This window comes from Anoplopoma fimbria, chromosome 21 (genome assembly GCF_027596085.1).
Source record: "Anoplopoma fimbria isolate UVic2021 breed Golden Eagle Sablefish chromosome 21, Afim_UVic_2022, whole genome shotgun sequence".
NCBI classification, from domain to species: Eukaryota; Metazoa; Chordata; class Actinopteri; order Perciformes; family Anoplopomatidae; genus Anoplopoma; species Anoplopoma fimbria.
In genome coordinates, this window is record NC_072469.1 from 13792086 (window position 1) to 13814379 (window position 22294).

The following is a 22294-nucleotide window of genomic DNA, read 5'->3' on the forward strand; positions in this document are numbered from 1 at the left end:
CATTGACTTCCAGTTGAGCGTGACCCAGTGAGAATGGGTTTGGACACCGGCAAGATCGTCCTAAGAATACAAGTCCAACTCCCCGGTGAGACATTTCATTGTTATTGTGGTTTTGGGTGAGGCATCACACGCCATATAATATGAACAATAAATCTCTTATTTAATGTTTGTTAAATGGCCAGAAAAAAACACACACACTTTGCTTATATTAGATCAGATTTGGCCACAGACTGCACCTATGTTATGTGGAAAAATCCATGTTATCATTGTATCACTATCAGGGGAGAAATACTGGAACTGAAGCAGCCATTCAGAGGAAATAAACTAAATATTGCCTTTTAATACTACTAGGACCTGAATTTAAGACCAAAACAGAAATCATGACAAGACAAAAAGTTATATCTGATGGGACTGTAATTAAATAGAGTAGAAAAATGCCTATTGTAGAGGTCTTCGGGGGTCTAAGGAGCCAAGAAGACCTGAACCAGGACCCAGGTTGGTGAACTTACAAATTATACCAAGTCTAATCAGGTCAGGTAGAGGAGTGTTTTACTCACTATTACTGCCACGGGTATGTGTGCCAATATGTCTCAGTGCGTACCGAGTACCAGCTCTGATCGCGTGGTACACCATAATTGCTGCAGGACAGGGCATTCTGGTAGCCAAATAGTTAAGAAGCCTACAGCATACTGTGACTTCAATATACTGGATTTAATTCTGAATTTATGGGCTTTTCAGATCTTAAAGAACGAACCAAGGTCTGCGTTTTTGTTGCATTGTACACATTTAATCCGATTAGTTTTGGTTTCACATTGCAATTATGCAAACGCATTATAGAACTCTACACCTACGTATACTCGACATTGATTGGTTTGTAGACGGGCTGTCACGTCCTCTCGTATCCTCTTTCTCTCTTGAAGATTTGTTTGTTTGACAATGACTCTTCATAAACTTGTTGGATCGAATGTCTAGTATCTATTCGGTCTCCTCTTCCCATGTGTTACCACAGTTCACTCTGTTTTGTTGCAGTGTTTTTCTTTGCAGACTCTTGAGACAGCCTGCCAAAGGTTCCTATTACTGGTCCAAAAGTCTGAGCTATCCAAAAAACACTTTCACATCAGAAACTGACCGAAACATGGTTCAGTTCGATCCGGACTGAAACCACCTTTGTTTATCGGACCAAAGTTCGTCTGTTTGGTCCTGAGAGTTTTCGGTGGGAGGTTAAAGATTAAACGGCCACAAATGGCTTCTTCTTAACGATCTGTAACAACACTGAAAAATGTACCCACACTACCAGGAGACATGGGCAACATTGATGATCGCCATCTTAAAACACCACTATAACTGTGCGCAGTAAAACAAATTCTCCAAGGTGGAGAATAAACTCAAGGTCATTACATGGTTAAATAAAAAGGATGACTTTTGTAGGTCCTAAAATGCAACCATTCATTTTGACCCACAGATTCCCTGAGAAGAGGAAGAGGGGACGCTCTCCTATTTGCTTCTTTCCCGTCAGGCCCCCCTCGTCCTGATCAAGCCCAGCTGTTGTTCTGACCGTGGAGTCACACAGTCGCCCAGTAACACAATACCCTTCCTGTCGCGCAAAACACACACACACACACAAACACACACACCATCCAAGTGTTGAAACCTGAGAGAGGGATTTAGGACCAGCAAGAGGAAGCGATGGGAAAGTCAATGACGGCGTATAGTCGGGTGTAGAATCATCGTCATCTCTTCGTAACAGACACGGACTGAAGGGTCAAACCTAGTCAAGTGCTGGGCAGGGCCAGCTGGTTGTTGCATCACAAATGGGGAGTGTGCTGATACTATCTGTACTATCATTACACTATCAAAACACTCTACCCTGCCCCAGGTTTGCTGTAAATCAGTTTCTACAGATTAAACAACATTTTTAAAAGACTAGACACCATGTAAGTTTAACATCAACTGAAATATCAAAGGTATCAAAACCAGATTCTGAAACAGAGCCACTCTGAAAGACCCCAGGTATAAAGGCAAAGCCATAGTAGGGTGTTTACCCTTTCATTTTTACTGTTATATCAACAAGCAAACTGTGCAAGTAATCAGAATTACCGCAAATACAGATCTTGAGCCCTTTGGGGCACCAATGGGTCTTGGGCCTGGGGGCAGTTTGCCAAGTTTCCCCACTGAGTAATCCAGTCTTGGTGCAGGCAACTACTACAAGTACGGGACAGTGTAACAAGTTGAACCACAATATCCATCTGAAAACTGTGATGGATATTAACAACAGACTGATAGCAACCATTGGTTCCAACCACGTTGTCATAAACCAGAACTACCCTTTAAGGAAGCCCTTGGTACTTGTATGAGCATTGGTGAACTTCTCAAAGAAAGGGAATTATCTTTAAAAAAGTGGGATCAGCCACAGAGCCAGGGGTAAACTTTATCCCAACACGCTCAGAAATATCTCTTCCTAACAAAACAGCAACATGTTGGCTAGCGAGAGTTCCTTTGGGAATTTAAAAAAAAGTAAAGCAATTGGCTTTTCTCAGATCCACTTGAAATGTTTGCAAGCCCAGCTGTGGGTCTCAGTGGGACACAAAGATTGTTCCAAAACAAGCTCAGGTTGCCTGACCCGGTATGAAACTACAATCCTGCCAGGTCAGGACAACCTTGGACATGTGTGGCAAAGAGGGACAGAGTTCAAGAGGAGGAAGAGTCAGTTGACAGATAACGCTGTCACAGCGCATTTATCTATTAAAAGAGAATGATACAGCAGATTTCTGGCCCACATGGAACACATTGAACCCTGTGTATGTGGGTTTGAAGGGGAGTTGGGGTCTGGACCCTAGAGGGGGAATGGTCTGCTAATGAGATATCAAACACAGAGCAGAGGCCACTTCATCGGAACCCTTTTTATCCACTCTATTTAATAATGGTGAACCAAGGAAAAGGATCTACTTTGGATATGAATAGGGATCAAAGAGGATGAGGGTAAAAAGTGATCAGACCACTCACCCCTGTCTGCTGAGGATGTTGTGGGCCTGCTGCTCGATGAATATGTCCCCAGGAGACACCCCATGCTTAGGTGAGGAGAGGGAAAGGTGCCTGCTCAGCTTGGGAGAACTGGGTGGCATCCCTGTGATCGAGTAGTCTTTAGCAGGAACCCTGGCAGCAGAGGACACTGATGTCACGTCCATGTACGAGGAAGAGGAGGGAGGCTCGGGAGGAGCAGCTCTGCGTTGATTCTCCAGGTTCATCAACCTCTCCCTCTCTGTAAAGGAGTCCACCCTGGTCCGACCCATATCTTGACCCAGGTCGGGGTGGCCGAGCTGTGGTGCCGTGCGTCCCGCCCTCGGGCTGGTGGCGGAGGTGCCGGTGTAAGAACTTAGAGGGATGTCGCGCCCATCCTCCGCCACCAACTCCCCTCGGATTCGCCTCTCTGAGCCTTCCGAATCCTTCCGGGCGCGAGTGTGGCGAGGGGGTTGGTCCGAGTCCGGCTCCTGATCTAAAGAGATGCCGTAGCGCTCGGCCAGCTGCCGGCGCCGCTCCGCCTTGTAGCGGGCAATGCGTTCAGCCTTGGACTCGAGCTCAGGGGCACCGCTGGTGGAGGACGAAGTGTACACAGGCTCGGTGTGGATGGAGGACTTAGGTTCAGGTCTGGAAAGTGCTCTGGACTGTCGCTCTGGAGCCGCCAGCTGCACTTCTGGGCTTTCAAATCCCTCCATGCCGTACCGCTGGACTGTCACTAGGAGGCACGGAGAGAACACAAGTCAGCTATCCCCATAGAAGCACTAATAAAATAGTCATGGTGATGCACTTGTCTCACCACCAAAGGTCTCAAAGGGATCAGAGGCCCTTGTGTATCGTGGTGTGTCTTCCTCCAGAAGCCGGTTGGCCACCAAACTCGGCAGCAGAGATGGATGCACCTCACCATCGATGCCCTCCAACCGCCGGGCGATACGCTCTTTTCTACACACACACACACACACACACACACACACACACACACACACACACACACACACACACACACACACACACACACACACACACACACACACACACACACACACACACACACACACACACACACACACACACACACACAGACGGGGAGTCAACCTCAGACGTGATATTATCACCCACAACATTGTCATTATTGGAAACTCTTATCGCCATTTTATACAATCATCACCACCTACTCACCTGTTCATTTCCCAGTCACTTGTGCTCGTAGTAATGCCTTCAAATCTTTTCCTCAATTCAGAGACTTAAGAAAAAAATCAACAAACACAATACTGTTATGGCTCAATTAAAAAGGAGAGCATCAGTCTTAGCAGTGCCATCCAAACCAAACAGTTCCTTAAGACAGTTACTGCTATTTACAGGTTAGATTTGGATTGCAGATGTTTTTTGTTTGCAATGTAACTAATAGAGACTCTGGAATTCAGTAGCAAGTATTGAACTGATTTGTTTTGAATACTTGTTCAACTCTAATTAGGTTTTGCTTTCAATATTTTTAAGTAAAATGTATATAAAACTAAAATGCAAAGATATCATTTTGGTCTGTCGTCCACTTTTATTGATTTAGATGGCAGAAACACAATAATTATGAGTGCTAACTCAATTAATGAATCGGGTAATAATATGAGCAGCAGAAAATAAAATAAGTAATTCTGATCAAAGGTATCTGACATACAGACAGCTGTAGCCTCCTTACTGTAATCTATAAACTCCTTGAGCAACTTGAAATAAATTCTGGGGGGGGGCTGATCCACAACTATTAACTTGAAATGCTTAAAGTGGCTGTAATTGATATTTTCATGTTCATAATTGATAAAATAATTTACAAAGTAGTCAAAACTATTTGTAGGGAGTTAACTAGACAGAGTTACATTGTGGCATTTAGACATTAACGGTAATAAACCACAGCTAATCCAGTGATGTATGTCATCTAAACCGGTGCAAGCCGGAGCCTGTACCGGCTTAAAATTAGAAGTTGCTGATGTTAACTGAATGTTATGCACATTTGTGTTTGATATTAGGAAAAAACAAGTTTTTTGTGTATGAGTTAGGCAAAAAATAATGCTAAAACATTAGCTTTGTTTGAGTCCCAACCCCTTTTTATAAGAAATCTTCCTTTAAAAGTAAAAAACAATAGAAGTTTCACAACTGACTGCTGTTTTTCATCTGATCCATAGCAGTTGTCTACTTTACAATTTCACATCCAAAGTCTCTTTCTTATTGCCCAAATCAAGATTTCTAAAAAGTGAATCAAAAGAGACCTTCAACAGAATTAAACTAATGTATTCACCATTCAGTGAGACTTAACGGACCCATAAACTTCTATAAGACCAGCTCTCTTTATTGGAGTAAATGGGGCCATTCAAGTGCAGCTTATTGATATTGTACTACATGTGAGGACTGTGCTTGTAGAAAAACTGGTTTTAGACAAATCTTGTCACGACTCCATCTGGCAAGGAGGCTGCTGTTGCACAACAATGATTTTCAAAAACCCTGGGAAAGTTGACATTGTGAGGGCAATTTGCAAGCAGGCATGAATAAAAAAAAATCCTTACTCACCTTTGGGGAGATTTGCCAAGAGGCTAACATCTATATCCTTGGTGCTTTTTGCTGGGTCGTCTTTTTCGTCGAGGGAGAATTCTTTCTGGAAGCTGAGGGGTGCAAGAAAAATAACAAATTGTTATTGAAACGGGGCTGAGCTGTGGGAAAAGTGTGGGGTTTGTTTACAGGCCGACAGTGGAAGCAGTTGTGAGGGGCTCAATTGCATTAAATCTGAATTGGATCAGGACAGTGCATCCAAATCAGTCAAACAAAAATGTTGTTGGAAGCAGGACCGGTTTGAATGACGTCCAAGAATCTAGTTGATCAAACAATGGGTTATGGATGAATATTAAAAAATACAAACCCAATCATCTAAACAATGCATTTGGATTTGAACCTGTAGTCTTGCATCCCTAAATATATATCTAATACGATGGTTTTACCCTCGTCCTGCCCTCGCACATAAACACTGCAAATGTCTCGCAGAAACACAGTAAAGACATTTAAGGATTTGATTCAAAACCGCAAAGTCACAATGCAGCTGTAGAACTGGCAGTATTTTTTGGCTGTTTCTTGTATAAAGAAACAGCCAAGGATTGGGGAAAACATGACTTTGCGGTTCTGTACACCCACACACAGTTTGGCGCCAACTTGGTGCCACAGTGCTTGATGTCCTCCTCGATTCCGTAAAGGAATCTTTCTACTATAAATGGAGACAAACATGTGTACCTGGTGGTGTACTGAACAACTATCCAACTACAGTATCTTGTTAATGCAAATAAAATATTTTGGATGAAAAATCACAATTTTAAGCTTGTTTTTGGCTTTCTTTTTGACAGAAGCGTTCTCACACGATGTGTACAAGGACCTTCAGAAAGATACAAAAATCTGACAGCTCCAGGCTATGATTAACGGTGTATTTTAGGTGATTGTTTAAAGAAAAGCATGCTTTTCAATCCTGCCGGGTGGGTCTTGGAAATCAGAGGGTTAATGCTTTCATGTAATGAGGATTTATTTAATATCAAACATCTTATCAGGACCAAGGTTTTATTCACCGGGTCTTGAACAAGGTGATCTTTCACAACAGAAATCAAACTGTTAAACACATCAAGTTTTAGCATATCTTACCTCAAAGCTCTCTTCTGCAGCAATCTGGGGTTGCTCAGTTTAATGGGCGTCTCACTCCCGAGTCCTGTGGACAGAAAAGAAGAGTGCAGCATTTAGCAATGTCACAATGCTCATTCATTCTAATAGCTGAACAGCAGAACCTCCGGTTTAAGCTTTTAATGAGCAGACACGCGTTGCAAGGTGAACCGGTCTGCAGGTCCCTTGGCACAGAACCACATTAATTAAGTGGACTTCAGCGGAGAAAACAAGTGATGTGGAAAACAATAGTCTGCCTGCCTGACTGTATCACATCACGTAATAAGTGATTTGTGTAGTTAAAAGGCCGGCCCCACCTCAAACAGCAACAAATCATCACAGCGACTGTCTCCATTTCAAGTATCGGCCTATGTGCAGTCACGGTTTTGATAGAGGGGCGACTTGTCACTGAGACAGAGACAATCGCCTAAAAGTCTGATCACACATCAAGGTTGCAGTGCTGCTGGGACGATGCCGGGAGGGGCCCAGCGCATCAATGTCACTGGGCGGCACTTTCATACCAGACATGAATACAGATGGGGACAGCAAGAAGAGACAGTGAGCACCATATTGTCCAATTTCCCTAAAAGTCTGGTGACTTCTGGGAAAAAGTCCCAAAGTCAGTAAACAAAGGCAAAAAGTTACAAACACTATCCTACAGAGAAATAAAGCCTCATTACAAAAAAAAAATTTTTGTTGGTTTAAAGCATCATAAACACAAAAGTCTGGTGAGTAATTTGAGTTTTGCGTAACATCCCTTTAAGGAATGTCTTCTTCAGTTATTGACTGCAGACCTTAAAAAAACCTCGGAGTGGCCAGAGCCGCACAATTTCGGGACAAACATGTGGTCCCACTTCCATCCCCTCCGAGTTCACCTCAGGGTCGCCTGACTCCCCCACCGCTCCACCCAAAAACAAAAAAAAACAAACCTCTCCCCCGGGGCCACCCATTCCAGATCTGTTAGTCCTTATTAAGGATGTTTGGGTTGATGCCTTAAATCCCTCCTACTTAAGCAAAACATAATTTGAGAAGAAAGCTGGCTTATTTGGAGAGGGCGGTATGCCTTGTGTGTGTTCAGGGATGGTTGTGTATTGTTTCAGCTCGGGGGGAATGCGGCTAGTGAAAACATGACTCATTCCTCGCAAGTGTTGAATAATTATCCTGGTTATCTGAGCCATTTGTGTTTTCTTTGAAAATGATCCACAGATAAGGTTGATGACATCATAGTAGATATTTCAAATATAGATATAAAACAAAGGTTAAATAGGGTTTGTCTCTAAGAATTGAAGAAATGGCACCCACTCATATCTGCAACGACAAAACTGAGACCAGTTTTGTGTGAGCGTCATAAGCTCTTACTCAACAGAACTTGATAAACATTAACGCAAACAAGTGAATAACCATGTAAATCTCACATTAACCTTTTTAACCCTTTACTTTTGTTTCTCTGTTTTCACTTTCACTAACAGGCTTCAGTAATAATGGATTTTATTTATATATAATTGGATGTAGTCGTTTTGGCCATTGCTATCTTTTTTTTTGGGCCGGCGCCATCTTGACTTGTTGGAAACATTTTTAGGCAACAGAAATGTAATAACTAACTGAACTGAAACCTCACTGTGAAAAGGTTAAAAGTGTAAGACAAAAACACAGACAACTCCTAGATCGGACAATGCCATGGTAGCCCCGCCTTAAAGCATACCCTGCTTTATGGTCTATTTTACTCTAAAGCCAGAAAACTACTGAGGTATTAAATCAAGTGAGATGTAGGGTCATTTTCTCAGAATTCTAAACAATCCCAGGAGTTGCCCCATCCATCCATCCATCCATCTCCTTCCGCTTATCCGGGGCCGGGTCGCGGGGGCAGCAAGCTAAGGAGGGTCCTCCAGACGTCCTTCTCCCCAGCAACACTTTCCAGCTCCTCCTGGGGAACCCCGAGGCGTTCCCAGGCCAGACGAGATATATAATCTCTCCAGCGTGTTCTGGGTCTACCCCGGGGCCTCTTACCAGTTGGACGTGCCTGGAAAACCTCTAAAGGGAGGCGTCCAGGAGGCATCCTGATCAGATGCCCGAGCCACCTCAGCTGGCCCCTTTCGACGCGAAGGAGCAGCGGCTCTACTCCGAGCTCCCTCCGGATGTCTGAGCTCCTCACCCTATCTCTAAGGCTGAGCCCAGCCACCCTACGAAGGAAGCTCATTTCGGCCGCTTGTATTCGCGATCTCATTCTTTCGGTCACTACCCAAAGCTCATGACCATAGGTGAGGGTTGGAACGTAGATGGACTGGTAAATCGAGAGCTTTGCCTTTCGGCTCAGCTCCTTCTTCACCAAAACGGTCCGGTACAACGCCCGCATCACTGCTGACTCTGCACCGAACCGCCTGTCCATCTCCCGCTCCATTTTACCCTCACTCGTGAATAAGATCCCGAGATACTTGAACTCCCTCGCTTGGGGAGTTGCCCCCTTATGGCCAATTTAAGGCAATTCCATTGCCACCTAGTTCTAGTGCAGGTTTCTTTAAATTTCAATTTGAAATAGCTGAAAAGATTTTGGGCCTCAGCTGCATTTTTAAAGCCTGTATTTCTTTCCATTTTGGGGAACCATTAAAAGTTCTACTGCATTAGCTCCTAGCCGTACTTTTTATACTGTAACCATGGACGTACAGAAAACAATAAAATGGGTTTCTTTTGATTCTGATGATACCATTTTAACATGATTACAAAGCAAGATCTTAGTTATATATGGATCACAATTGTTAATATATCTTAAAGAACTTATTTATCTTATATTGAAATCTTGTATAACATCACTCGAAAGTGCAAGTCATGCAATTTCTGGCATTTTGGAGCATTATTTAAGTTGTGTCGGTCTGGTTCACGTACAGATTTTTCATATTTTTGGTCATTAGGCCATTTAAGTACCCACACTATATGATAAATGAAGTCTCCAGTAACGGCTATAGTTCTTGGGATTACTTTTTCTGTTTACTTCTGATTCTAAGACAGGTGTTTGAAATGATTTCTGTTAATTTGAAGATCTTTGAAAACCCTGCAGGAGGCTCACACTCTTTGTGCATGTTTCCCAGCTCGCTACAACGCAGGTGGCGAGCACAATGTTATCATAACCGATAGTCATAAAGGTTAAAAAAAATATGTTGTTGACAAATACCAGAATATCCCTTTGAGTTACAGTGTGAAACCAAACCAGATGCCACAGTAAAGGTTAATGAACTGCGAGTATGAAAATAAGAAATGCATTTGTCCCTCTGGGGCTATTGTCACGTCTAACATATAGAGTTCCTCGTAACCCAGACCTGTATTCCTTTTACACCTCATACGGCATTTATGTAATGGCTTGTAGGCCTTCAAGGGCGACCCCCCCCTCGGAGAGCCTCAATGCATTCGTCATTCCAGACGCGGGCAACAAAAACCCTCCACAATGATCACACATGTGGCGGGGCCTTTGATGCGGGCTGTAATCTACAGAAACATTATGGGATGCTATAGCCGGGAGGGAGCGCGGCGGGAATTCCTCCGCACCGCGCCCCGCGTGTGTTGATGAGGCCGTAAAAAGCAGCGTGACACTGATAAAACATGGGGATAAAAAAGGTTTCATGATTCAGTGGAGTATCATTCAGGTTTGGAGAGCCTTTTTTATGTGAAGGTGAAGGAATGAAAGCGCCAAGACTGTTTTAACACCGTACTGTAGACGACAAATCAAACGGAAATGCTTGCTCCAAACGCAACACGCAAAAACAACCAGTGTGGTAACCAAAGAGGCATCAGGGGCTGAGCATGTGTCCAAATTGAGACGCAGGATTAACTTGGATTCCTGGGATTACGGCGAGCCCAAAAGGAAATGTGTCACACTTTAAACTGTCTGCATTACATCACACTCCACAGGCATGAGCGTTTGTGCATGTTTAAGTCCTATCAATCAAACAGGTATTATCTACCAAACATCTACCTCACTACCAGTGTTTTGGTACATTTTGTAAAAAGAAAGAAAATGAAGTTTAATGAAATCTTTAATGAACCCCCCCTAACAGTTGCCCCCCTACTTTGCCTTCACCCTGTCGAGCTAAAACCTCACTGAGAGAAGCTTAAGAAGTAAAGCATTAAAAAAATAAACAGATGGAGAATCAGAAATTAGGTGAGGCCGTGGCTGCAAACAGTAGCTTTAACAAAGGGATGTGACAATAAGCCAATTATGTCTTTAACGCCAATAACAATGAGTAGGCCATATAAGCAGCTCAGTCTCACGTCTAACTCTGGGGAGGAAACAGAGCACATGACAGCTACACTGACACATCCAAACCCTCGAACAAAACTCCAATGAACGCCCTCCTTTCCTCCCTAAAAGCCAGCCTCTCTGCTCTTCTCAAAGCCTCAAACTATGGGCCACCTGTTGTGGATTCCCAGACGATTTAGAGGCCAGATCTCAGCACTCTGTTCTCACTCAGAAAATATTACAGAGAATGGTGGGAATGAGAAGCACCGTGGCTATTGCACAATAGGGCTGAAAAATGTGATAAAGTACCTTATTGTATAAACTTAAAATATATACAAATCTCTTACTGCATTAGTACATGATAGTTCCTGTCATATGCTGACTCATGTTTGTTCTGATTACAGAACGACAGGACTTTTGTGTTGATGCCCAGTCACAACACAAAAATGGCACAGCAATATTAATCTGCATGTTTTAACAAAATATTTGGTTATAGAAGCTTGGTGACGTAGTAACTGCTAGGGATGAATAAGTTGATCAGTCGACCAACCAGCCATTATTTTCTTAGTCGACTAAGAGTTCTTATAGTGTTTTTTATGCTTTTTTTCATGCCAAATGACTTATTTCCACCAAACTTGAACACATCTCTTGTCAACATATTTAAAGTGGTGTTCTTTTGGGGTTATTTGGGGAGAAACAAGGCGGCAACATTCTGTTCTGAAAAGTGAAGCCAATGCAGAAGTGCCATATACTTACATTCTCTCCACAAACCAATGGGTGACATCCACGGCGATTTAGTCCAATTCTTATAAGCAGTCTATGTTTTACAGATCTGTCGTTTGAATCAATTAATCAATTAGCCAACAAAATCATATTGGTGTTACTTGACAGCCCAAGTGCTACTGTAGTTGGCAAACTTCTAGCTTGCAATATGCTAGAACAGAACATGCCAACGCTAGTCAGAAACTATAGCTTCCCAAGCTTCTTTAAATATTTCCTGCTCTGAGCTGTTCTTTACCAGGATTGCTGCAAACTAACTAGCTTTCTAACTGTGAAAAGCTAGCTAACAGCTCGTTAGCTAACTGCACTACATGTTCACAGTTTGTTCAAGAGACACATTTGTTTAACAAATTCTTCTCTCATACCGTATAAAACGCTCCTCTTTTGCACAGCAGTTTGTACTCTGTCAGAGTAGGTTAAATAGAAGTGGATGGTGAAACACATCTAATAAGATACGATAAGTTCTCAGTTTTGGACTATCTGGCTTTTTGTTCCCTCAAAACTTCAGCACTCAGTCAAGACGGCTTGTTACTGGTCAACTGCACTAATTTGAATATCAAAGTTCCCCAAAGGTAAACTCTACGCCAAAAGAAAAAAAAAAAAGAAAAAATTCTTCGCCCTCACAATTTCATTCATAATCAAGAAAATGCTAAATGTTTTCAATTAAAAACTCCAGTGGGACTTGGTCCTTTCACTTTGGGCTGACTGGCTGGTTAAACTTCTAGTTGGATACCATCAGAGGTTGAGTTATTTGGAATTCACACAATTAATGTATTAATGATGAGAGTACATTTAGGTTGATAAGAGATTCTTAATGTCAGCAATTTATTAAATTTGGTTTGTTATCCAGCCACATTTGTAAAGCCTGAAGAATACAAATGTACACACAAGTTCTCCTTCCCAAATTGGCTGTGGAGCCCAGAAATAGCTTCTTCCCTAGAACAGCCCCTTGCACTGTTAGAGTCCCTTATCTCTGCTACGTAGTGTCCTTGGAGGCTACAGCTGCAGTGCAAAGGACAGCTGGCTAGAAGGCAGGACGGTGAGCAGAGAGGAAGGGAGTCTGCAGTTTGTTGCCTGCCAACTCCACAGAGCCCAGACTCCCAGGAGTAACCCTGTCCCCCAGCTCTCAGCCTGAGCTTGCACATGCACCGAGGCTGCAGAGCCCCGAGTCTCTGCTCTTACCTTGGCTGCAAAACTTGACATGAGTCAGGTAATTCGAGATCCACGGGTTCCGATACATGTTGGCAGCAAAGTCGGGGGAGAGGGTAGGACAGAAATTAAAAGTTAAAAGAGATGGAAAGAAAGAGAGAGAGAGAGAGAGAGAGAGAGAGAGAGAGAGAGAGGGGCTGCTGCCTAAGAGGTGATGCAGCTACAAAAGCAGATTGTCAGTGCTCCGGGAGAGATAGAGAGGGAGAGACAGAGGGGAGTCAGGTAGAGTTAGAGAGAGAGGCAGAGGAGGGAGGGAGGGGAGAGAGTAGAGCGAGAGAGTAGAGCGAGAGAGGCGTCCCAGCCGCAGTGACGGTGCAAGTAAAGGTGGTCCTGGTAGTGAAAACAGAGGAGTGATGAAGCTGTGGCTGCAGCTCTTCTGAGATCCACTCCCCCCCCGCACTTCAGTTCTTCTGACTAGCCGTCAAGGACTAACCAAGTGCCCACTACCACAACCTGCAGGGGCTGAAAGCTGCTCAGCGCGGGCTAAGCTCATTAGCCAACACAAGCAAATTAGGCCCCCATCCCTTCGCTACAGATTGGAGCAAAGGGTCCCTGCAAGCTTCAGAATGAGCTTCGCTGACGCAGAGAAGAGGAGCATATGTATGTGTGTGTGAGAGAGGGGAGAGGGAGAGAGAGAGAGAGAGAGAGACGGTTAGGAGTGTCCCCGGGAGAGTGCTGCCTTCCCTTTGGCTCACGCACTAAAGCGGGATGCCAAAGAAACCGGTGCATAGCGTCAGAGGAGGAGGGGGAGAGAAGAGAGCGCACAGGCAGGGGTGGATGGGAGTGGAAATAAAAAAAATAAAAAAAACAGGGGAGCAGGGGAAGAGAAGAAAGTTAAAATGACCCTCTCAGCCAGATGAGACATTCCAGTCATCTCGCAGCCGGGACAAAATAAAAGGAACAGCACGCAGAGAGAGAGGGAGAGAAAGAGAGGGGAGGGACAAAGAGAGCAGTGGGGAGACAAAGTTATGGAAGAGGGAGACGGAGTAAACAGTAATGAGAGACAGAGAACGTGCCGTGTCCACTTGTGAGTAATGCCATCATTACGCTTAACGCCGCCGTTCTTCCCGGAGCAGCTGAAAAGAAACCCAAGGGGAAGACAGTTGGGTTGATTTATTGACAGCCCCATGATTCCCCCTTTTAACGCACTCCTCAAAAATGCCTCAAAGCACACATTAACTGATACTCCCCGCCAGTCATGGTGTGCATGAAAACCGTTTACTAGTATAATTATGCAGTGAGTGAACGCCAAAGCAAAAGCACTCGTCACCTACGCATCAAGGTGACGATGACGTGCTTATCGTTGTACTGAGGGGGGCATACTGGGAGGCTGGCGCTGAGCCAAACGCCGTTTTACAGACGCTGCTTGGGGGAAATCAAAACGGTGAGCAGCGTCTTATCTTTCTCCAGCACACGGGGCAAAAAAGCTGTCACCGCCGAGCACGCGCGGGGTCCACATAAAGCAGATCTGGGTAATTGAAGCAGTCGCATATGTCGGTTTCTCAACCCTGCAGAGTGGTAAGAATAGGGAAGCGTGAAAATGCTAACCCATGTGATGTGATTCTCAGAAAAGCAAGGTTCTCAGTGCATTTCTTCTAAACTTCTTGTTAATGTAAGCCAGGCTGTAACAACGTCACAGACCAGGCTTTTCACATCGTAACGTTTGTTGAAGCACGTAAATCTGTCTAGGCTCGCCGTCAAAGGGCTACACAGGTGTGTGTAGAGATGCAGCCCGAATGGCCGAGGTGTGTGTAAACTTTAGAGGTGGGATGTTTGGATGAGCTCATCTGGCTCAGCATGTGAGACATCACAAACATGTCAATTCACACTGGGGCTGGGTGGATGGGGGCGGGCGGGGGCTACCTGCACGCAACTATCAAACGGTGTTGTTTTCAGCACAGCTTTTCAGGGGTAAGATGGACTGTGATTCATCTAACATACTGCCAGACTGTGCACCAGACGATAATATAGTAAAAAGCATCTATTGATTATTATTTGACTTTATCTGGGGTGAATGCAGGTTGGAGTAGTTTGATTGGAAACAAGTCAGCTAATGAGACTAGCGTCAAACAAAACAATAATTGCTCCTGTTTGCGATCATTTCATCTTAACGTCAATCATCACTATTTGTAGTTCAGCTAGCATTCAACTTTGATCAAACAACATTGCTTTTACGTCTCACACTTCAGCTGACGGTTTAACTGCTTTCAGTTCTGACTGTTTGACTCGATTCGACTAGTTTGAATGATGACTTTTAAACTAATAATTCAGCTGCCTCCGAGGTTTATTGTTCAGAACAGAAACTTCACGTACTTGACATTACAGTTGCCCAATAGATGGTCATTTTTCATCAAAATTAAGATTTTATTTCCATGTTCTTTGCTGTCACTGCTTACGGTCCATACCAACTGTCTTTTTACAGTGCACATACTTCATTTATCTCTGAGGGTTCAACCGTTTTAGGTGCGACTTGATTACTCAACTGCTTACTGAGCTAAAACTTCAGTTTGTCGGAGATGTACAGTAATTCTATTCATTACTTGGCATAAACGTAATCTAATATGATGTTTTTATATTATCTGCCCTCAAGCAGCTACTATTTTGTAGTTTTCAAAAGAAAGCAGAGTCAATGAAAAGAGTGTTAGTGTGGTAACTATTTCATAATACCAAACTGCTCTGTGAAGCACATTTAAAGGCATACAATATATTCACCGATGATGTCAAGCTCTCATCATCACCTCTGCACCTACCACCATCTGGATGTCTGACTAGCATGTAATGTTTGTTTCTTTGACTCGTCTGCTTCAGGGATGACATCAGACATACAAAACTCTCAGCAGCTTCTACCCTGTTATTAGCAATAATGAGTCTTCACTGCCAAGGTCGGGCAAGACCTTACAGGTTGCTGCCACGGTGCAACAATGCTCTTGTTCTCTAATCTCTGTAGGGGATTGTGGATTTATTCAGACAGTAAAACAGGCACATAAACAGAGGAGCATGTACGGAAGCTTAAACAGTGAACAGGAGGACTTAGAAGAAATGGTATTTATTTTCTGTTCACATAATGGGGGATGATAAGCAAGTACGCTGCTGCAGGTATGAGGAATGTGAGCGTATGTAGTGCTGCATTAAGAGGACTTACTTTGCTACTCATCACAGCCAAAAAGTCAAACAGGAAATGGCACTTCAAACAAACTAAGGAAGACCAGCTGAGTGTTGACTTCAAGAGTAAGCTCTGATTTCCATTATGCAATTAAATTTAAATAGTAAAAGTTGTGTAATAAGGTTGTGAAAAAAAAGAGTTTTCAAAACTATTAGCAATTTATAACCCTTTAAATCCAATCCATCTTATAAGACAGGGATAAACCTTCCTGTAAGTGGACCATCTGCTTTGTTTAGAAACTCTGTGGGAACTGATTTAAGTTTGCTTCTGTAAATGCTCACACAGAGACCATAAACCAGCACAGAATGGTTCGAGGAATGACAGTGCGGAGACCAGAAATTGGATCAAAGGTCAGTGAGAATGAAAATTTAAGCCATCCCTGCCACCGCACAGCAAAACTTGACAAAGTGGTGAAACAGATATGTCCCAGGAAACCTTTTAAGGAGAGCATTCCAGGAAACTACACTGTGACCCTTATAGGTTTTGAAGACCAAAAGAATATCAATATTTTATAATTTAAGGAGACAGTTGACAATAACTTGTGCTCATGTTCAAAGGCTTTAGTGGTGATATTTTCATGCAAACACATGTAAGCATTCAGTGTACAAAGCTTTTCTTCTGTTATTTCCGTCTGAAATACCATTTAGACCATGTTATTCTAACAGTGAAACCACTACGACAGCAACAAATGTGTCCATTCTTGTCCGATTCAGCTGATTTGATGATTTAATTAACACCTTAGGGTCAGGGTATCCCAGACTACACGGTCAGACAACTAAAATGGCTAAATTGTCTGAAGAAAGCAGCGCATGTCTATGCAGAAAATTGCAGGTGTAAACACTATGAAGAAGTTTAATAAATATACTAAAACAATTTACCGAAAGAAAAGAAAAATCAATTAACTCTAATTCTAGAAATAGGAACGCTTCACAGTTCTTCCTGATCTACCTAACCCTCTAGGGTGTTTCCCTGTCTTAGTGTCAATTAAGTGCGAGCGTTAAAAGGAGTTGAGGTTTGACTTTACAGTTCAAGGCAGTTGAGTTTGTATTGAGGTGCTAAAAAAAAAAATCAACAACTGAAGAGTAAGAGCTGAAAGAACGCTTAGCTGAAGTACAGGAGAACCAAGCCATTGCAATGCTAGGCCATGCCTAAGCCCTGAAAGCAACTGAAGGGTCAGTTGGCACACAAGCACTGAAAGCAGTTAAAGTGGAATCTCTGAAAGCAATTTAAGATTTTTGTTTCACTTTTTAGCCCTGTAGACAGTTGAATTGTCAGTTTGTATGAAAGCACTGGAGAGCCCTGAGTGAAGGTGGATTCGTGTTGTTTACCGTGTTTTGTGCGTGCAACTTTTTTTGCCATGTGATGACCACTTTTTCTATACAACCAATGTATTTATGATTAAATTGTTTAGGAGGGCACAAATCTCTTTATAGATCAAGCCTCCTAAAAAAAAAAAAAAAAAAAAACACGATGACTGAGAGGTCACCAACAGATAATTTGACTCATCAACTCATCAGGGAGCAGCCCTAGTCCACTGCTAATAGTTGAAGTGGGAGGTTATGTAAGCAGTCACGTCAGTTGAAATATTAATTTGTCGATGAAATGTTAATTATGATAACAATGTCAGTATCAGGCTGATGTATTGGTAAACTGAGACTACAAGAAAGGCACTTCAGGTTCTTGAAATTAAACAGCACCACGAGCAAGGGGGTTATGTTTAATGTCATGATAACAGAACCCCTCCACTAATCATCCGCCCAGATGTGCAGCCGGCTGCACTTTCAGAATGGACGCTATTTCAGCCTGGACAAGCTCACATGTGCAGCCAGTCAGTGGGTCATTATTAGATAAACACTTCCAGACAGTCCGTGTTTGCACTTGGAGTGACCTCAAGCGCGCTGAGGCGTCCCGACAGGTCTGCTCAGAGAGAAGGGCTTAATGGATCCATCACCTTCGCGCTCGGAAAATCTTTCAGATGAGAATGAACATTGAAAGTGAGAGAGAAAGAAGCATCAACAGAGCTTGTCTCCTGCTCTGGGCTCTTTCACAGCCATCTCAGAAATAAAGTACAGATTTATGGCGTCCCCTAGGAAAGATATCCGTCTTGTCTGGCAAGAAGAGTGGCGGAAGGGATCCAGTGCGCACGGCCATGCCGTCTCTGCAGACACATAACAGAGCCCGAGCCTCAGCAGCATGGCCATAAATTCAGATTGCAAAAAGAAAAGGGAAAGATATTTATATGCACACAAAGGGAGTTAGGAGGGAGGAAAGCTGAGGCTAAAACCCCATTTGCAAAGTTGTTTGATGTCTTAATGCTGGGCATGATGGGATTTCAGCATGAAGCAAACAGATTCCTCTACGAGCACCTTGACCAAAAAAAAAATAAAAAAAAATGCCATGTTAAGAAATAAAATGTTCTTTGCGACAAGTCACATGAAAAGTGTTTTGACATTAAATCATAACACTGAATTTGAATCCGGCATCGAATTCACTTACTAAACCAAAGTTTTCTTTATCAAATCTATTCAGGTTTAGCTTTTGACAATTTCAAGTAATAAAAGTTAAAGGAACCCTGGTTATCCTGTTTGGGATGCTTTCATTAAGGCACTTAGTGAACACCGTCATCCAAACCACCGCTCGACGGGTGGGTCTTGATCATTTAATTCCTTTAGATTTAAAGTGGCAGATGAAAGCAAATTAATGTGTGTCTTATTGTCCCTAGTAATTGATATTTCTGACTGCCACAGAAGTAGTTAGTACAAGAGGGACAGTAATGTGCTTTATGACCTGCTGTTAACCCCATGAATTGCCCCTTTCCCACATGGGTCCATGATGTCATCAAATCTCTCCAAAGAATGAGGTACGCATCAGCCCATATGCCTCCGTGTTTGGTGCTCTTTGTTTGTTTGTAAAAAGTCTTTGTGACCATGAAATGGACTACAACTTAAAGGCAACAATGTATCCTTTTTGTCTTTGGTCTGGACCAAATGAACCAGACTAAGGGTGTGAAAGCGTTCATTTTTAGTACATTTCTTTCTTATTTCTCAACATTTCCATTTTGTAAACAGTTCTAAGCTAATAAAATATCTGGATTAGTTTTATCCAATAACACATTTAAGATTTAATGTTATGTTAAAATATAAATAACTGTAATAATATAAAAAAATAATAATGTTTAATTCAATACGACAAATCAAAATATTTTACAAACTTGCCACCAGGACAGAAAATAGAACGGTTTATCAGAACAATCCGCCAGCCAATCTGTCCTGCTATAAATGTCAAGTGTTAACGGAGTGGGCTAGCTAGCTTAAATAGCACTGGGCATATGCACCTTCGGTGCCACCCTGAAAGCTGCAGGGACTCTTAGGTCAGGTATGACAATCCTTAAACTTCAAGACACTCTCCTGAACCAGGGCCATGAACCTCATTATCAACGTCCTTTCTTAAGACTTTGAAACTTTACAGTTGCACTGCAAATAGATACACCTCAACAACGCTGACCTTCTCTGGCAATCGTACAGTGTATCAACACCCAGAAAAACACACACCCAGAAACACAGAAACACACAAACACACACACACACACACACACACACACCTACACCCACACCTCAGTGTGGCATTCCCAAAATAAAACAGATAAGAAGTCTTAAGTAGGGGACTCGGTGACTTTAAGTGGAGAGCTCCAAGAGGTCCAGCGATGTGTGCCTGGAGGCCTATCACAGAGCTTAAATGTGGTCCTGGGCATCAGCTATACCTCCATTAGACCAATGAAAGGATTAAGGTGGTTTCCATTACCAAGAAAACCTAATGTCTTTACAAAAGGAGAATCAACAAAATCCCACTAGGGCTGCACAATTATTCTAAATTTTAATGGGATTGCATAATGGCCTACTGCAATTTTGCAAATAGGAGAGAGCGCAGGATTTGTTAAAGGCCAAATCAAAGGGTCAACTGAATATTGTGGTGCTACAGAGAAGTCCTGGCATACATATTCCACAGTCCAAAGACATTTATTTTGGTACAGATCAGCACAAAAATCAAACCATAGCATTTTATTATGTTGGTCAATGGAAATGAGAATAATGTTGTAAAGATGATCACTCCTTCTAATATCCCATAACAAAATCGCAATTGCAATATCAGTCAAAGTAATCACTTAATCAAAATCGTTCAGCTGTAAATTCCAACATCTGATATTCCTAAACTGTTATGGATCACCAATCTGTGATGTTCAATGCCATCATAAAATTCCTCCTCAATAGATTTGGAAATCTAGGAAGTCTAGCTTTGTGATTCCATGTGGCCCGACACCAAAACCTGCTTATTGCTTATACCATGCTCTTTCTGCTATTCAACTTTAGTTCACTGTGGTTCAATTGGAGTCACGTTGTCTCCTTCTGGCCAATTATCCATGGGACTAAAAAAATTCAAAATTCATCAAATAAAAACAGACCAAAAACGCCATGCCAAAAAAGATTTCACATGGAATTTTAAAAACTGTTCCCTTTCCTGAGCCCTGAATATATAAGAGTGAGTGAGTGGGTTGTACACTCCCACACCCATAATTGCAATCACGATTAATTTGTAATTATATAAATTGATATAGCACCATCTGTTCGTCAATGCTGATGAGACCCTGGAGGCATGTGGTGCACCTGAAATTCTGAGACATGCATCTACACTATCCGAATCAAATGGTGCCCTGGGAAATATGTATGAACAAGTCAGTGCACTCACAAGCTGAGTCTTCAGCTGTTGAATATACACACGTGTGTGCTTCTGTGTGACACACACAACACATCTGGTCAGTAAGAGAGAGCTGCAGCACCAAAAATCTTCATCCATTGCACTTGCCAGGGAATTTGTTTCCATCCCAGAGCACTGAGGACACCTTCCCAAGAACTGTCATCCTGGAGGGAGGGGAAACACTTGAGGAGATGAAGAGAGGGAGTCAGTGGTGGAAAGCTCGTGTCTCTCGTTTCCCCTCCAGAGTCGTCGCAGTGTAAGGTGAGCCAGTTGAGCGGAGGCTGCCATTGGTGAGCTGAACCAAACGGCGCTGTAGCAATCGGTGCCTGGCAGGATACACCTTTCTCCAGAGGAAGAGCCTGAGAACTCAGTGAACTATGAGCTCTGTGCAGGTCCGCGACATGTTATCAATGGCATAGGTATAGGATGGTCAAACAATGGCCTACGGGCCAACTGCAAGCCGTAGTTTTATAAATGGTCTTTCGTTAATTTTTAAAAATATACTTGAATATGGCTGAAATAATGTACATTGCACATCCTTGTTTTAACATAAATGTTCACGAAATTTGGTGAAATAATCTTCGTGTTGGCAGAGAAACCAATATTTTACCATTTCTGCATGTTGCGTTTCTTACATCTTAATATTAAGACAGATTTAAATATTTAGATTTACAGCTTAGACCATTAACAGAAACCTATTTCTGCATGTTTTAACATTACTTATTTAAAGATTAATACATTAAATCATATTATTTAAGTGGGTACTTAGGCCATAAACTATATTAGAGTTTAAAAGTATTAAATTCATTATTCACAGCAGTCAAAACAGAAATACTTGTTGTGTTGCGTAGCTAATTTGATTTGCACGTGGAGTTTTCTGGTCTAGAAAAACAGATTTTTTTGCTGGATAAAAACTGCACACAAAACCAAAAGTGCAAAAGTCTGTTTGTTTGCACCAACATAAGCTGCAATTGTTAGCACGTTCGGCTAACTATCTTACTGCCTACAATATAACGAGTGTTAATTCCAAAGCCAAACAGTAATTAACTACACTTGTTCGTGGTTATAGGTTACATAAGAAAAAGCCACGTCCACAACTATAACTTGCACTATGTAGAACTACAGGAACCTCTGTTTGCTATCAAAGTTTAAGCTAACGTAAGCCTGAACAATGCCGTTTGTATATTTCCTCACCTGCTACATGAATGATAAACTTTAGATGATGCTAATGTTTTGTTGCAGTCATGTAGCTTTAACCTCCGTATATGTAGCCACCAATTGCATATTTAAAGAACGCTTCTACAGGATTCTTGTATTATATATTAAAAAACACATGTAGCGGGTAAAAATGGAAAGTATGACAGGCGTAGCAACAACAATTAAGGGCGACTTAGCACCAGTTACATAAAGTCTAATGTTACAAGATAATTTATGGCCCTGGCTACATTTTTCAGATTTTCCCATGA

General features: G+C 42.4%; 1 protein-coding gene across 1 annotated transcript in view; it reads right to left on the reverse strand.

The window, feature by feature from the left end:
* The window catches only part of svila (supervillin a), a 139984-nt gene that overhangs the window by 37001 nt on the left and 80689 nt on the right, over positions 1–22294 (reverse strand). The window contains exons 2-6 of the mRNA XM_054623404.1: positions 6682–6745; positions 5572–5663; positions 4195–4258; positions 3815–3957; positions 3004–3733 (exon numbers count right to left, since the gene is read on the reverse strand). Coding sequence (XP_054479379.1) covers positions 3004–3733; positions 3815–3957; positions 4195–4258; positions 5572–5663; positions 6682–6745 — 1093 coding nt within the window. The remainder of the gene's footprint in view (positions 1–3003; positions 3734–3814; positions 3958–4194; positions 4259–5571; positions 5664–6681; positions 6746–22294) is intronic.